This window comes from Leptodactylus fuscus, chromosome 7, assembly GCF_031893055.1.
Source record: "Leptodactylus fuscus isolate aLepFus1 chromosome 7, aLepFus1.hap2, whole genome shotgun sequence".
In the NCBI taxonomy this organism is placed as follows: domain Eukaryota; kingdom Metazoa; phylum Chordata; class Amphibia; order Anura; family Leptodactylidae; genus Leptodactylus; species Leptodactylus fuscus.
Genome location: NC_134271.1, coordinates 143,983,992 through 144,001,959, shown reverse-complemented (window position 1 = coordinate 144,001,959; position 17,968 = coordinate 143,983,992). Strand labels below are relative to the sequence as shown.

Here is a 17,968-nt window from a genome sequence, read left to right as displayed (position 1 = left end):
ATCTCCTATCTATCTATCTATCTATCTATCATCTATCTATCTATCTATCTATCTATCTATCTATCTATCCATCATCTATCTATCATCTATCTATCTCCTATCTATCTATCCATCATCTATCTATCATCTATCTATCTCCTATCTATCTATCTATCTATCTATCTATCTCCTATCTATCTATCTATCTATCTATCTATCTATCTATCTATCTATCTCCTATCTAATCTATCTATCATCTATCTATCTATCTTCTATCTATCTCCTATCTATCTATCTATCTATCTCCTATCTATCTATCTATCTATCTATCTATCTATCTATCTCCTATCTAATCTATCTATCTTCTATCTATCTCCTATCTATCTATCTATCTATCTATCTATCTATCTATCATCTATCTATCTATCTATCTATCTTCTATCTATCATCTATCTATCTATCTATCTATCTATCTATCTATCTTCTATCTATCTCCTATCTATCTATCTATCTATCTATCTATCTCCTATCTATCTATCTATCTATCTATCTATCTATCTATCTATCTATCCATCATCTATCTATCTATCATCTATCTATCTCCTATCTATCTATCTATCTATCTATCTCCTATCTATCTATCTATCTATCTATCTATCTCCTATCTATCTATCTATCTATCTATCTCCTATCTAATCTATCTATCATCTATCTATCTATCTTCTATCTATCTCCTATCTATCTATCTATCTATCTATCTATCTATCTATCTATCTCATATCTATCTATCTATCTATCTATCTATCTATCTATCTATCTATCTATCTCCTATCTATCTATCTCCTATCTATCTATCTATCTATCTATCTATCTCCTATCTATCTATCTATCTATCTATCTATCTATCTCCTATCTAATCTATCTATCTTCTATCTATCTCCTATCTATCTATCTATCTATCTATCTATCTATCTATCTATCTATCTCCTATCTATCTATCTATCTTCTATCTATCTCCTATCTATCTATCTATCTATCTATCTATCTATCTCCTATCTATCTATCTCCTATCTATCTATCTATCTATCTATCTATCTATCTATCTATCTATCTATCTTCTATCTATCTCTTATCTATCTATCTATCTATCTATCTATCTATCTATCTATCTTCTATCTATCTCCTATCTATCTATCTATCTATCTATCTATCTATCTCCTATCTATCTTCTATCTATCTATCTATCTATCTATCTATCTATCTATCTATCTATCTCCTATCTATCTTCTATCTATCTCTTATCTATCTATCTATCTATCTATCTATCTATCTATCTATCTATCTCGCGTGTGAAGAAGAGATCTTGCACAGATCAGGTCTATCCGGTTCCACATACAGGTGTGTGAGGGACCACAGGGCTGTCACTGACAGGAACCAGCAAAAATACCCAGCTCTGATTGTCCAAAACAGAGGAGGTATGTGGGGGCATTGGCCAGGGGAAGTGCCACGTGCAACACGGGCACCCACTTAGGCAGTACAGCTCACGCCATGGCCCATTTGTAGACACTTCTTCATCACAGACTCTTCAGTCACTTGGGACTGGCTATCTCCTATCTATCTTCTATCTATCTATCTATCTATCTATCTATCTATCTATCTCCTATCTATCTTCTATCTATCTCTTATCTATCTATCTATCTATCTATCTATCTATCTATCTATCTATCTATCTTCTATCTATCTCCTATCTATCTATCTATCTATCTATCTATCTATCTATCTCCTATCTATCTATCTCCTATCTATCTATCTATCTATCTATCTATCTATCTATCTATCTATCTTCTATCTATCTCTTATCTATCTATCTATCTATCTATCTATCTATCTATCTTCTATCTATCTCCTATCTATCTATCTATCTATCTATCTATCTATCTATCTATCTCCTATCTATCTTCTATCTATCTATCTATCTATCTATCTATCTATCTATCTCCTATCTATCTATCTATCTTCTATCTATCTCTTATCTATCTATCTATCTATCTATCTATCTATCTATCTATCTATCCCATATCCATCTCTTCTATACACTATAAATGGTGCCATGACCAGGCTACAGGGGGCAGTAGCGATCAGATACGTACACAAGATTACTTAGTGACACCGGAACCATCTGCTGCGCCTGATGATGTTGATGTTGCTGTTGCTGCTGCTGTTGTTGCTGTTGCTGCTGCCAGGCGGACACATTGCCTAGTGACAAGGCTCCGGGAGAGCTGAACGTCGAGAGCGAAGATAAGTCTGCGCTGGTCAGCTGGTAGTCTGCAAGGAAAGAAAGACGGACTGGTCATTAGGTGGCGCTGTGGGGAGTACTACCCTAAAAGGGCTCTCTGGATTTATGCGTATGAGTGTTACAGTAATGGTCCAATGGTTACTATTTATTTTCCTCATTTTTCACTCTTTAGCTACTTTTTAGCTCCGCCCCATTGGGGCAGGGCAGTGCTTACAGGGAGTCTGGGACACACCCACTGCTTTATCATTGGTTCGGACACCCGTCCTGTCCCTCCCACTCCAGATCAGCCTATCAGAGGCAGGAATTGAGCAGGTTTCTAGGGCAAGTTCTGCTGTTTTCAATAGGGGGCGCCACTTGCGTGGAACACAGTAAAAACTGCTGGTTCCGGTTTCCTAATTCTTGAGAATTCTCGCTGTCTCACGTAACCAACGAACCACGGCGAGCGGAGGGAAACGTCCAAAATAAAAGCGAGCAGCCTCTTAAATGACACGGCTGGAGATATAAACACGTGTAGGCTTTGTCATCCGTGACAGCAAGACACATGTGCTACAGCAAGGTCACACAGGTCACCCTGCTCCCACTGCCTAAATACAGGATCTCACCAGCAGAGGGCACTATAGGCAACCCTATGAGATTTCACATTCTTCCAGCTCTGGTAAATCGTATTGCTTTTTATCGAGCTGATCGTCCTTGCCAGCTGCTTCCAGGAAAGCTGGGTGCTAGTATTAGAGGGATAACATGACTTTCTGCAGACTGCACCCTCCCTGCCTCTCCTAGGTGTACACACCGTCACTCGCGTGTGAAGAAGAGATCTTGCACAGATCAGGTCTATCCGGTTCCACATACAGGTGTGTGAGGGACCACAGGGCTGTCACTGACAGGAACCAGCAAAAATACCCAGCTCTGATTGTCCAAAACAGAGGAGGTATGTGGGGGCATTGGCCAGGGGAAGTGCCACGTGCAACACGGGCACCCACTTAGGCAGTACAGCTCACGCCATGGCCCATTTGTAGACACTTCTTCATCACAGACTCTTCAGTCACTTGGGACTGGCTAACTTGGCAAATACTAGAGGCCTTTCTCCTTCTAAACCTGCACGTTAGGTTGCAATGCAGTCACTTAGCGTCATGTGCATAGAATTAAAAAACACGGCTGCTTTCTCTTACAACATTGCCGCACCTGCCCACAGGTTTTGTGTGGTTTTGCATCCCAGCCTTATACACTTCAGTGGAGCTGAATTGCAATACCAGTCATGGACAGGGGTGGCGCTCTCCAGAAGAAAGCAGCCATGTTACTATAATCTATAATCCTTGTGAAAGGAAACCCCGGTCTAAAAACCATTTCATAGATTAATAGAAAAGACCTCAGAGTATAATAATTGTTCATGGCTGGTCCACTATGGGGGATAATACTGTGTGCAGGGGCCACTATGGGGCATAATACTGTGTGCAGGGGCCACTATGGGGTATAATACTGTGTACAGGGGCCACTATGGTGCATAATACTGTGTGCAGGGGCCACTATGGGACATAATACTGTGTGCACGAGCCACTATGGGGTATAATACTGTGTGCAGGGGCCACTATGGGACATAATACTGTGTGCAGGGGCCACTATGGGGTATAATACTGTGTACAGGGGCCACTATGGTGCATAATACTGTGTGCAGGGGCCACTATGGGACATAATACTGTGTGCAGGGACCACTATGGGGCATAATACTGTGTGCAGGGACCACTATGGGACATAATACTGTGTGCAGGGGCCACTATGGGGCATAATACTGTGTGCAGGGGCCACTATGGGGAATAATACTGTGTGCAGGGGCCACTATGGGGGATAATACTGTGTGCAGGGGCTACTATGGGGCATAATACTGTGTGCACGAGCCACTATGGGGTATAATACTGTGTGCAGGGGCCACTATGGGGGATAATACTGTGTGCAGGGGCCACTATGGGGGATAATACTGTGTGCAGGGGCCACTATGGGACATAATACTGTGTGGAGGGGCCACTATGGGGTATAATACTGTGTATAGGGGCCACTATGGGGTATAATACTGAGTGCAGGGGCCACTATGGGGCATAATACTGTGTGGAGGGGCCACTATGGGGTATAATACTGTGTATAGGGGCCACTATGGGGTATAATACTGTGTATAGGGGTCACTATGGGGTATAATACTGAGTGCAGGGGCCACTATGGGGCATAATACTGTGTGGAGGGGCCACTATGGGGTATAATACTATGTATAGGGGCCACTATGGGGTATAATACTGTGTGCAGGGGCCACTGCGGCATAATACTGTGTGCAGGGGCTACTATGGGGCATAATACTGTGTGCAGGGGCCACTATGGGGGATAATACTGTGTGCAGGGGTCACTATGGGGCATAATACTGTGTGCAGGGGCCACTATGGGGTATAATACTGTGTGCAGGGGCCACTGCGGCATAATACTGTGTGCAGGGGCTACTATGGGGCATAATACTGTGTGCAGGGGCCACTATGGGGGATAATACTGTGTGCAGGGGCCACTATGGGGTATAATACTGTGTGCAGGGGCCACTGCGGCATAATACTGTGTGCAGGGGCCACTATGGGGCATAATACTGTGTGCACGAGCCACTATGGGGTATAATACTGTGTGCAGGGGCCACTATGGTGGATAATACTGTGTGCAGGGGCCACTATGGGGCATAATACTGTGTGGAGGGGCCACTATGGGGTATAATACTGTGTATAGGGGCCACTATGCGGCATAATACTGTGTGCAGGGGCCACTATGGGGCATAATACTGTGTGCAGGGGCCACTATGGGACATAATACTGTGTGCAGGGGCCACTATGGGACATAATACTGTGTGCAGGGACCACTAAGGGACATAATACTGAGTGCAGGGGCCACTATGGGACATAATACTGTGTGCAGGGGCCACTATGGGGTATAATACTGTGTGCAGGGGCCACTATGGGATATAATACTGTGTGCAGGGGCCACTATGGGACATAATACTGTGTGCAGGGACCACTATGGGATATAATACTGAGTGCAGGGGCCACTATAGGGGAAAATAGTGTGTGCACGGGCCACTTTGGGGCATAATAGTGGGTGTGCAGGGGGTACAATGGGACGTTATACTGTTTAGAGGGGCCGCTATGGAACATTATACTACTTGGAGACATTATAGTGAGTGTAAATGGAGTGTTATACTGTGTGGGGGCCAGGAAAGGAGACGCTATGACGTTTGGGGGCCCCCCCCAAGTCAAAAGTTTGCTGGGCAACCCAGTCTTTACTATTTACGCCACTGGGCACTTGCTAATACACCGATCACTGTGTCCCTCTGCAGGGACCTCCTAGCTGTAATCAGTGAGAAAACCTAGTTGTAAGTGTTCATTTCTCCTGTGGTGACACTCCGGAGCAGGAGAGGACAGGTCCCCAGCAGCAGTAGAGGACAGGTCCTCCAGAGCAGGAGAGGACAGGTCCTCCAGAGAAGGAGAGGACAGGTCCTCCAGAGAAGGAGAGGACAAGTCCTCCAGAGAAGGAGAGGACAGGTCCTCCAGAGCAGGAGAGGACCAGTCGGTAACTTCTCTCCGTTCTGGCCAAGACATGAGGACAGAGTACCCCTCTTAACTTAGGGGCAAAGGCACCCATATCTTCATTGTACATCCCTCTGCAATACGTCGGCGATGTTGATAGAAGCCAAAGACAAACCTGTGTTGTACGCTGTGGACATGGCAGAGAAAGGCAGTCCATGATGTGACAGTAAACTGGGTGTCGCCACCGAAACGACCGGTGTGGTTAAGGAGTGAGCCGCTTGGGAGACTCCTCCTAGCCTCTGTGTGTTCTGCGGAGAGGAGACAAAAGAAAATGGTTGACTCGGGGTAAGGACTCCCATCATCCACCACACCATGCAGGGGGGAGCTGTTCAACCCATAACACTGCATACAACTATTTAGGACTCCTTCCCCCCCCCCCCCCCCCCACGTACGTCTTGAAGTATATGGAGGCTGCTGACAGCCTTCTTATTACGCACAGATTCCCCGGCTGAGCTCCTTGACCTCCGCACACCCTCAGCAGTTCCTTTGTGAAGGCGGCCGGGGCTGTGAAGTTTCCTTCCCTCTCATCCCCCAGAACATCAGACAATGAGACTTTCATGCCTCTGGATCCTCACAAGCCGTGGTCTATGGGGTCAGGTCACACATCCTTGGTGTGAATATAAAGGCATCGGGGGAGGGGTTATATCCTCCAGACATTCCCCCCCACCTCCAAAATACACGCGACGACCAGTAATGGAAAAACTACACGTAATGCCCATGATCTAGCGACTAGCATGGGAATCATATGGAGGCATGAGGCATGAGAAACCTCGTCTTAATCTGCATTGAATAACTAGCCACTATGGGGCGCTGTTCCGCTGCCACATCAACGACCCCCAATGATGCTACAAAGGTAAAAGCAGACAAAGAATTCACAAAAGCAGCCATGAGAGCAAAGCAAGCAAGGACACTCACCATTTCCAACTGATCCTCCGCCTGGGTGCAAAAAGCAGAGTATTGATAAAGAGAGAGAGAGAGAGAGAGAGAGAGAGAGAAATGTGGCTTGTTAGACAGAGGAACTGAACACGGACTCAGAAGAAGCTGCCCAGAATGATCACCGTACAAGCAACATTCAAACACATATCATGTACGAATTTAAAGGGGAACTCCAGTAAAAAGAGACAAAACCTTGTACCACTAGTGAATGGATGGTGTCACAGTAGTTATACACACCTCCGGCCTGTCTAGGAGTCAGAACAATAAATTCCTGCAAATTTGAAACATCTACGCAACCGTCCTTTAAATTAAAGGGGAACTCCATATCACTAAAAATATAAATTTTTCTGCGTTTTTTCATTTCTCCTACTTTCCCAAGTAATAATTTGGTGTACAGAGTATATAAGAAATATATATAAGCCATTACATAGGACATAGTTTCCCCCCCTCGATTACTGTTGGTAGTCCACCACCATAGGACTAAGTATTCCGTAAAGCAAAAGTGTCTTTGCTGCCCATAGCAAGCAATCACAGTGCAGATTTCATTTTCCGTGAACTGAAAGCTGCACAGCGATTGGTAACGTCGGGTGACCATTTTGCCGTACCATTAAGCCCCTCCCCCTAGATATTCTGTTTAATGACTCCTTAAACTCACCAAGTGATGCATTAACCCCTTGCCGCCTTGTGAGGTGATGACGCGTAAGTCCGGTTTACGGCTGTTGGCTCCGAGCTGATTGTTCTGGGATGGAGGTGGAGGGGATTTAGCTGGGATGACTTTACCCAGGGTGTTCCCGTTTGATACCGGTATGAGGCCCGGAGAGGCCCGCGCGCTTATGTAGCCGTTGCCTGCAAAAAAAAGGAATTGATTGATATGGTTCACATGTGACGGCAGCCATTTTGGAGGAGATTTAGGAACATGTCTGGATTACCTATCGCAATGCAGTTTTCATTTCTTGTATTAAATGAAAGCAGCGCTGTGATTGGCTCCTCTGGATAGAAACAACTGCTAAAATCTGCCCTGATATAAGGTATAGTGGTGTCATTCATCTCTAGGGACCAGCCAAAATGGCTGCCTCCGCACAGTGCAGACATAAAATGTCCTATGGCTGTGAGCCAGGTGCTTATTTCAATTAACTTTATTGACAGAACGTCAACATATTTTAACCCCGTGCCAATCTGGTAGGGGTTTAATGGTCCCTAATTGGCAGCCTAGCAGGGTGAGGTGCATGCGGAGAGGCCTCAGGGTCCTCCAGCGCAGGCCATACTCCAGTTTCCTGCAGCAGGAAGGAAGAATGACAGGAATGCCGGGTGACGTCAATGGTGACATTCATAGAACCAGCCCGGCCAGAATCTGCAACAGCTGATGGGGACGGAGGCCGGGGTTCCCGCAGTCTATGTGCATCATGATCATGAGTTGTCCTGTACTTGAGGGGAAGCACAAAATTTACAGATTGGACAAAAACTTGACAATTGCAGGGAGAATCTGGATCGGATTAAGAATGATCACGACTGGTGACGCCCCTTCCTGGTGCTTGTAATGTTTCAGACCCACTGATGGAGGGGTCCCAAGATTATGTGAGGGCCCTGGGGACACACCAGTGTGAGTGAAATTTTATATGAAGGAACGTAATTCTATTCCTAATGTTATACAAATACATCCATTTTCAAGATCTCTGCTTGCTGTTAATAAATGGAAACATTCATGGCTTAGAGGGAGTCTGTCGCAGGACTTAACATATCAATCCTGCAGCTCAGATCGATAGGTTAGGGTCACCTGAATGAAATGGTGTTTTCGCTTTGTGAATCGGAGCCTCTGTTGCCGAGATATCGCCATCTTTGTAATATGCAAATGAGCTCTTTGGAGTAATGGCAGCGCCCTTGAGTAGCGACAAAAACGGCGATATCTCAGCAACAGAGGCTCCAATTCACAAGGGGAAAACAGTGTTTGATTCAGGAGACCCTACCCTATCATTCTGTAATGCTGGATTGATATGCAGTTTGTACTGACAGACTCCCTTTAAGGGCCTCCAAATTGTATCCTGTGGATTTCAATAGTAAATCTGTATGGTACATAGGCTGAAACCTATCTGGAGCACTATCTGGACTGGAAACAATTGTAACAAACCCTCAGCTGTGAGGCGCTTGACTTCTGTATAGGGTTACAGCCTATATAGAATTGCTCTGCCAAGTAGATGGCAGGAAGCTAGCACAGGCAGTGTAAATCCACATGACATGTGTGCGGGGGTCACCTGCACACTGGTGTCCAGTACAATTAGAGGGAGAGAAGACTTGAGCGCCTTAGACAGCACCGTGAAAGTGGCGTGGCATCTGTGCCAGGCAGAGCAGGGGGGGAGGGGAGCCTGGGTCTGTATCAAATCTAATAACCTTAATGAAATCATATTAATCAAAGCGGCAGCGTAATTATGTGTAATGTCCGTCTGGTGAAACGGGGGAATCTGCACTAACCCTTTACGGTCTGGGCAAAAAAAAAAAAAAAAGGATGGCAGTCGTTGCCATTCCTATACATACTGATGCACGGTACAGTATATGATGGCGATACAGAGATTTTTTGTCATCTAGGGGTGTAACAGTCACCATATTGTTTTGTGCGCCGTGTTTCGGAACGGTAATGGTGCACAAGACGCTGGCACTGTATGTGTATACTGGAATATACTGTACATAGCAGGGGGTAGTGCCAAGGTATTCATACCCATAATGCCACTCCAATCCTGCACTAGTAGTCGACAGATTTCCAGAGTGCAGCGTGTTAATTACGGGGTTCTGACTCACTAATTACCCCGGCTGTGCTAATACACACCCATCAGCCAGATAATGAGTTACTGCCCCCAGGGGGCCGAGGTAGTGAAGACCCAGTGTATACCAGTGCAGATGGGGGTGTGGGTAGGAGCTTCCATCCTAAATTACTTCTCATGGGATTGCGAAGCCCTCTAGATAATACCTAATATACCTGGTGAACCTGAACATGCAGTCCTCACATTATACTAATCTGATAAAATACTCTGTGCTGCTGTAGCCCTTTCAAATATTTTAAAATACTTTAGTGTACTTAAGAAGACTTAGCAGACCTTTTACTGAGCATTAAGACTGTGAAAACCGTTCTTCAATATCTTAATCCTAGCCAGAGATATGACCCTCTGGACTTACAGGCCCGATGCCTGAGGCTGCACTACTGAGAGAATCAACTGATTTTTTTTTTTTTTTTTTTTTACTTTCTTGTCAGTGTTGTTGTGCGGGCCATGTGTGGATACAAAGTCCCAAAGTCTCCTAGACAACACTGCACTTAAAAATCGGGAGGTGGTAGAATCTTTCAGTAGTGCAGCCTCAAGCCTTGGGCCTGTAATTTCAATTAAGGGTATCTCCACGCAGGAAAAAGATATCAAAAAACTGTTTTCACATTCTAAATGTTCACCAAAGGGTCTCTTTGACTGTAGTCTGGTAGGTCTTCTTTAACAGGATGCCTGACATCTCAGGAAGCATATGTACCCTTGTAAGTACTGGCCGTTATTTAGTTTTATGAGTCAGGGAAGAAATAAAAAAAGACAGTCCTGTGTGTTCGCAGTTCATCAAGACCACCCAAGAACGATCCCAGAACAACACAGACACTGCCCTGTCACTGGGATATCCTGTGGTGAACCGGGCAGAACACATAGCACACAACAAATTCTGTTGTCAACTCAGCAAAACCACCCACATTGCAGAACGGCGAGGGGTCGGCGGTGCCACACTTACCTACGGGGCTTGGACAGGTTCCATTAGAATTGTTAAGGTCTCCCCCGAGCATTGCTCCTACGGATACAAAGAGAGCGTGGTCAGTAACGTGAAGGCCATAGCCGGCAAACTGGCGCTACGCCTGGTGCCCCGTGGCATACACTCACCTGCACTGGCTGGCCTCTGAGGTAGCACTGGAGACACCGTGTTCCTCTGTAGAGTCGGCGGCTGCGGTGACAGGAGTCTGGGGTCTGTAAGCGAGGCCGTCATCAGAGACTGTGTGACCAGTGACCCCCCTGGGTTGCTGAACTGCAGTGCATTCTGATTGGTCACGGGTACAGTAACTGGCATAGCAAAATTCGGTGCAGGAACTGCAGACTGAAGACATAAAGCCTGGTTAGAGGAGAAACCCAAGAGCAACGGCAACCACAAAGCGGTGCCCCAACCCAGAGCATCCAAGGACAGGTTGCCGCGGATTACAACACCTTCGCCCTGTGCACCACTTTGGTGCCATCACCCCCCCTATGGTCAGTTTTACTTCAGTGGGTACACCATGAGAGATGTTATCCACGCCCACACTCAGCCTCATCATCACAACATCCCACTACAACCGAACAGAACTCATGCGTTACGGGGAAACATCAGAAGACGGATTGCAGGCCGCAGTTTTGATCCAAGATGGCGGCAGTATCCGCGCTACCGTTAAGAGGTTAAACATTGGAAAGGGAGTAAAAGCTGGTTAGGAAGGTTCAGCTGCCAGAAAAAAAAAAAAAAGCCACACACAATATTAGGACAAATCGGTTAGGGGTTAATAACAGGGGCTGGAGGGTTGGATCAGGGGGAGGCCATTTTGTTGAAGACCCTTCTTCCTCATAAGCCTGGCTCACTAATCTCTGGTACATAACAGAAGCGACCATTTTGAAGCCAGATAGGGATGGTTGTTATGACGTAACAGGCCCAATACTGGCGGAGCTGACAAAATGGCCGACTCTGTGGTGTTTAGGTAATGGAGGCTTAAACTACTGTATAACTGTTCCTAATGTGAGGTAACCAAGGCCAAATAAGCAGAGCCATGCAAGCGCACACCCCATTATCCCACAACCCTTCGTTTCGGAGTTGGGTACTACCGACCGCTCCAAAGATGGAGGGTTAGGTTCATTTATGTGAAGCAGTACTGCAGGTTCCTGGGCCTACTTCATCACAAAAGCTTCTCCACTGGCGTCCATATTAGTTGTCACTTATGAGCTTTGTAGTAGGGAATTTTTTTATGTTTTCGGCCATGTCGTAACGTGACCAGTTGTAATAAAATATTGTGGAGACGCCCAGGGTACAGTCCTTCGAGGGTACAATATGGCTAGAAACATGGTGACACCATACTGTATATATTAGGCTACAGGGCTCGGGGATGGTCAACAAGATGGCGTCACACGTTGTCACCTATGGCCAGTATCAGCCAGAGCGACCACGCAACTATAGCTGTCATGGCCATCAATGGTCAATATGGCAATCGGAAAATTAAAGCAGAACTCCACTTAAAATCTACAAGGTTAACCTCAGTATCCCACTCCGCACACATTACGGTCATTGGAGTCCACGAAGCTGAGATACGAGGAGGAATATTTGGTTATCGGAAACATTCAGCTTGTGGGAGGAGTCATGGAGAACTAATAGTGACGGCCATGTTGTTGAGCGCAGGATCGGAGAACGTGCAGTGCTGCTTTGGCCTGTGGCTCCCTCCCCCGCGGTACTCACTGCGAGTCTATAACTCTGCATCATTTTATCAAACTCCTCGTCAATCTTTTTATATTTCTCCTCCGTCTGCGGAGTCAGCGCGAACACCTCATCCGCGTCCGGGCTCTCGTACTCCCTGTGCTTCTTGTTCAGCGCCTGTTTTTTTCCGGATTGGGGGTTGGGTTGGGTGTTTTTTTTTATTTTTATTTTTTTTCCAGGGATGGTGGGAATGAGGAGCAAACAAAAAACAAAAAAGAAGGGGAAAAAAAAAAAAGAGAGAGAGAGAAGAAGAGAGATGAAGAGCGGTTGACAGCGGCCGGGTACTTACGCCATAGCGTTTGAACAGAATATCCAAGTCCTCGCTGGCTTTGCGATATTTGTCTTCCATGAGAGGGCTCTGGTCAATGGAGTCATCCCCGTCCGGTTCGGGGCTGTCGCACCCGTTAAAACCTTTCTTTCTTAATGTCTGAAATCACAACCAGGAAAAACTCAGCTCTGAACCTCTTTCGCTCAGTGGGATGGAAGGAGCGGCCATAGAATGTCTCAAAAGGGCGGCCATTTTGTTGGCTACATTAATCCAGGGCATGGTGGCGGCAATCGCTTATGACCAATATCCGATCAATAGGGGAAATCTATAAAACGGGTTGCTGCCTCAAATCACCGACTAGTTCTCGCATTTACAGTCTGAGGGCCAGTCTGGTATCTACAAAATGGTGGCATCCCACATGTGGAGCATGGCCTCGAATATCCACCTACTTCACACGTTACACAATTCTGTACAGGCGGAGGCCTATCTAGGGCCTGTTATCTGAATTATGGTGTTTTTGAATTATACCGTCATCATACAGTCCTAATAATCCCGCTATACAGTGCCCAAATTATATTCATATGACTACATAGTACCGTAGTACCATACTGTGCTATAATAACAATAATACTATATATCTCCTGATCTGACCATCGTCAAGCGTAGTTTGGTACTACTATAAAACAACCCCAAAAATACCGCCATACAGTGCCCAAATAGTTGATATGACACCTATCTAGTAGTAACATACTATGCTATAGCTTCTCAATGATATTACAGTGGGTGTCCTGATGGTGATCATTGTCACATGTCATAAAACGACCCTAATAATACCGCCATACAGTACCAACATAATACACATGATACATAATACTACCATATATGTTAAATTCTGCAATGGGGGATTAATTTTACTTTGTTTTTTTTATTTTTTTAAAGAAAAATGTGACCTAAAAAGACCCCACTACATACAGACAGGTACGGTATATATATACACATAATAACACCACTGAGTTAAATAAACCGCTGCTGGCCCCTATACCGTCAATAGAGGGTTGTCATAGGGATGAATAGGTCTCCACAGGGGGATATTTTGGGTCTGGGCCCCTCTGGACGGTTCCGCTCTACTGCACCTCCTGTACATAAGGAATGAATTAGAAGCTCATCTCGTCCGACAGCAGTGACAGACCCAAAAAAAAAAAAGTGCCGCCCGTCTCGGTGCTGCCTCAGCACAGCCTCCTGCCCGGGACAAGATACATAATTGTAATGAATTCTTGCCTCGTTTGCTGAATGGAAAAAAAAAAAAAAAAAATTGGCTCTGCAGCTGTCGGCTTCTTTTATTCTGTAAATTTGGCTATTTTTACACATAGAGGCGTCTTAAAATAAACACGGGACAGTCGGTAGCCATGAGGAACGTGTCTGGAGCCCGACGCTGACACGGGGCTCCGCCAATAATGGACGAATTCTTCTGCTTTATTAATTAACATATATATATATATTGGGTTTTTTTATAAATTTTAAAAGAAAGAACAGCGCCATCTGCTGAGCAAGTGGTCGAGAAAAAAATTATTCAGGCACAGCGATATACACGTGCCTTCAGTCCTGAATTTATTGGGACGGTCCCGATTTTTAGTAAGTTACCCTGTCCCCCCCGTTACTGGTGGATGCCCCAGGGTGGGTCAGGGGAGGCTTAAACCTATGGGTATATGAGCCCTATTGAGCACTAATGGCAGCCATATTGGTTACCACCCAGCTTTCTCAGAAACACAAAGACCTTCGGACAACATGGTGGCTCAGTGGTTAGTACTACAGCCTTGCAGCGCTGGAGTCCTGGGTTCGAATCCCGCCAGAAAAAAAAAACCTTCATGTGGCCACAGACGTCGGGGGCTTTAATAGCCTTACCTCCTCTGTTACTCACCAGTTTCTATGACTTCCTGTAGTAGCTGACAAACTGGAAGTCACCCAGCTTTCCTAGGATCACAAACGTTGGGATAGGTATAGGGTGCCACTATCTGACTATTTCTCCTTTATTTAAGGGGTACTGTTCTTTAGATGTAACAGTTCTTATAAATCTGTGTTGTACTGTCCCTCTGTTACTCCTCCTGGAAATGTCCAACTACATTAAAAATTGGGGAGCCATTCCGGTTTCCGTAAAAATGGGGGTGCCATTCCCCTTTCCGTAGTGCGGTTGGAACGGACAGTGTGATAGTGTGCAAGGATCCTCCCCAAGCGGCTAACACCTATTTCCAGGAGGAATAACAGAGGAAACGCACAGCTCCAGAATTGGGTGAATATAATTCCTCCCTTAACCCGACACGTCAGTAGAGGTGACGGGTTCCCTTTAAGTGTCGCTGGATGCCACGTATGGGCGACGTCAGGGTATCTGACTGAGCAGCATCAGGTCGATATTATCCGTGTCCTTAGAGGAACAAACTGCGGCACCGCTCTCCCCGCCTGGCATGTAGGGGGCTCTACAGGATAAAATTTATAGGGCGCTCCGGCGATGCCAACCTTAAATGGCAGTCACGGAATCTCTTAAAATCTTCTAATGGTTTCCTGCTGCTTGTGACCCAGCATTTAAGTAGAGTGCAAATGGCGATTAAATGCATTTAGGATTTTATGAGCGGGTGCTCGGCTCGCCTCATGTGCACTTAGGATACCAAGATCCTGCTTTCTGCGTCTGGGCATCTGGGCAGGATGTACTCAGGCTCAGAGTGAAAAGTTTCTGACAAACACATCAAAACTATTTCGCTTCCCTTCATGTCCATCCCCCCCCTCGTAGTGTGACCAGTACCATGGCCCCTTTACACACCATAAGGGTCTACAACCCAGCTTTACCAGATTCCGGAAAGGCAAATCTTCAGGTCCAGGTTGGGCTTTCTAAGTCTTTACGGGAGTCACCCAGCTTTCCCATGAAAGGAGATTTTTTTTTAACAACCTAAAAGAATAGTAAGGTAAGGGGATCCTGACAATGGTGTGTATATATATATATATATATATATATATATATATATGTATATATATATACCCTCCAAACAATCAGAACAGCTGAGATTCACAACAGACTGCAAAGTGAACATATTTTCTCATTTCAGCCGCATAAGCGCACACCAAGCACGTCGGCCATATGGACCCAGGACATCTGCTGAAGGCATAAGAACAGCACTAAGGAAGTCTCTCAGGTGACAAGCTGCCTCCATGTGCTTAGCCGGCAGCCCCGCGTGCACTTGCAAACTTCTACATTACTCAGACTTGAGTCTTCTAAGCAGGTGCAAGCAAATGCTAAACCACAGAGCACAGAGGAAACCCTCAGAGATAAATGATGTTAAAGTACATGTCCACCTCTGACCACTAGTTACCGTATAGATCGAGATAGAATCTAAGAGTAAAGTCAAGGCACCGTGTACAAATATCATATTACTTATCCTGTACATACATTACATTACTTATCCTGTATTATACTCCAGAACTGCGCTCACTATTCTGCTGGTACAGTCACTGTGTACATACATTACATTACTTATCCTGTATTATACTCCAGAGCTGTGCTCACTATTCTGCTGGTGCAGTCACTGTGTACATACATTACTTATCCTGTATTATACTCCAGAGCTGCGCTCACTATTGTGCTGGTGCAGTCACTGTGTACATACATTACATTACTTATCCTGTATTATACTCCAGAGCTGCGCTCACTATTCTGCTGGTGTAGTCACTGTGTACATACATTACATTACTGATCCTGTATTATACTCCAGAGCTGCGCTCACTATTCTGCTGGTGTAGTCACTGTGTACATACATTACATTACTTATCCTGTATTATACTCCAGAGCTGCGCTCACTATTCTGCTGGTGCAGTCACTGTGTACATACATTACATTACTTATCCTGTATTATACTCCAGAGCTGCGCTCACTATTCTGCTGGTGCAGTCACTGTGTACATACATTACATTACTTATCCTGTATTATACCCCAGAGCTGCGCTCACTATTCTGCTGGTACAGTCACTGTGTACATACATTACATTACTTATCCTGTATTATACTCCAGAGCTGCGCTCACTATTCTGCTGGAACAGTCACTGTGTACATACATTACATTACTTATCCTGTATTATACCCCAGAGCTGCGCTCACTATTCTGCTGGAACAGTCACTGTGTACATACATTACATTACTTATCCTGTATTATACTCCAGAGCTGCGCTCACTATTCTGCTGGTACAGTCACTGTGTACATACGTTACATTACTTATCCTGTATTATACTCCAGAGCTGCGCTCACTATTCTGCTGGTACAGTCACTGTGTACATACGTTACATTACTTATCCTGTATTATACTCCAGAGCTGCGCTCACTATTCTGCTGGTGCAGTCACTGTGTACATACGTTACATTACTTATCCTGTATTATACCCCAGAGCTGCGCTCACTATTCTGCTGGTGCAGTCACTGTGTACATACGTTACATTACTTATCCTGTATTATACTCCAGAGCTGCGCTCACTATTCTGCTGGTGCAGTCACTGTGTACATACGTTACATTACTTATCCTGTATTATACTCCAGAGCTGCGCTCACTATTCTGCTGGTGCAGTCACTGTGTACATACGTTACATTACTTATCCTGTATTATACTCCAGAGCTGCGCTCACTATTCTGCTGGTACAGTCACTGTGTACATACGTTACATTACTTATCCTGTATTATACTCCAGAGCTGCGCTCACTATTCTGCTGGTGCAGTCACTGTGTACATACGTTACATTACTTATCCTGTGTTATACTCCAGAGCTGCGCTCACTATTCTGCTGGTGCAGTCACTGTGTACATACATTACATTACTTATCCTGTGTTATACTCCAGAGCTGCGCTCACTATTCTGCTGGTGCAGTCACTGTGTACATACATTACATTACTTATCCTGTGTTATACTCCAGAGCTGCACTCACTATTCTGCTGGTGCAGTCACTGTGTACATACATTACATTACTTATCCTGTATTGTACCCCAGAGCTGCACTCACTATTCTGCTGGTACAGTCACTGTGTACATACATTACATTACTTATCCTGTATTGTACCCCAGAGCTGCACTCACTATTCTGCTGGTGCAGTCACTGTGTACATACATTACATTACTTATCCTGTATTATACTCCAGAGCTGCACTCACTATTCTGCTGGTACAGTCACTGTGTACATACATTACATTACTTATCCTGTATTATACCCCAGAGCTGCACTCACTATTCTGCTGGTGCAGTCACTGTGTACATACATTACATTACTTATCCTGTATTATACTCCAGAGCTGCGCTCTCTATTCTGCTGGTACAGTCACTGTGTACATACATTACATTACTTATCCTGTATTATACCCCAGAG

General features: G+C 45.1%; 1 protein-coding gene across 5 annotated transcripts in view; it reads right to left on the bottom strand.

Annotated features, from left to right (window-relative positions):
• MEF2D (myocyte enhancer factor 2D) overlaps positions 1-17,968 on the bottom strand; it is a 155,898-nt gene that overhangs the window by 10,060 nt on the left and 127,870 nt on the right. For 2 of the 5 annotated variants that reach the window (XM_075283217.1, XM_075283218.1), the window contains 7 exons: positions 12,602-12,739; positions 10,710-10,920; positions 10,564-10,620; positions 7,469-7,659; positions 6,793-6,813; positions 5,993-6,125; positions 2,130-2,304 (listed from right to left, as the gene is read on the bottom strand). In XM_075283217.1, the coding sequence (XP_075139318.1) occupies positions 2,130-2,304; positions 5,993-6,125; positions 6,793-6,813; positions 7,469-7,659; positions 10,564-10,620; positions 10,710-10,920; positions 12,602-12,739 (926 nt within the window). Of the gene's footprint in view, positions 1-2,129; positions 2,305-5,992; positions 6,126-6,792; positions 6,814-7,468; positions 7,660-10,563; positions 10,621-10,709; positions 10,921-12,294; positions 12,430-12,601; positions 12,740-17,968 lie in introns of all 5 variants that reach the window. The other 3 variants (XM_075283219.1, XM_075283220.1, XM_075283221.1) reach the window with 3 other exon arrangements.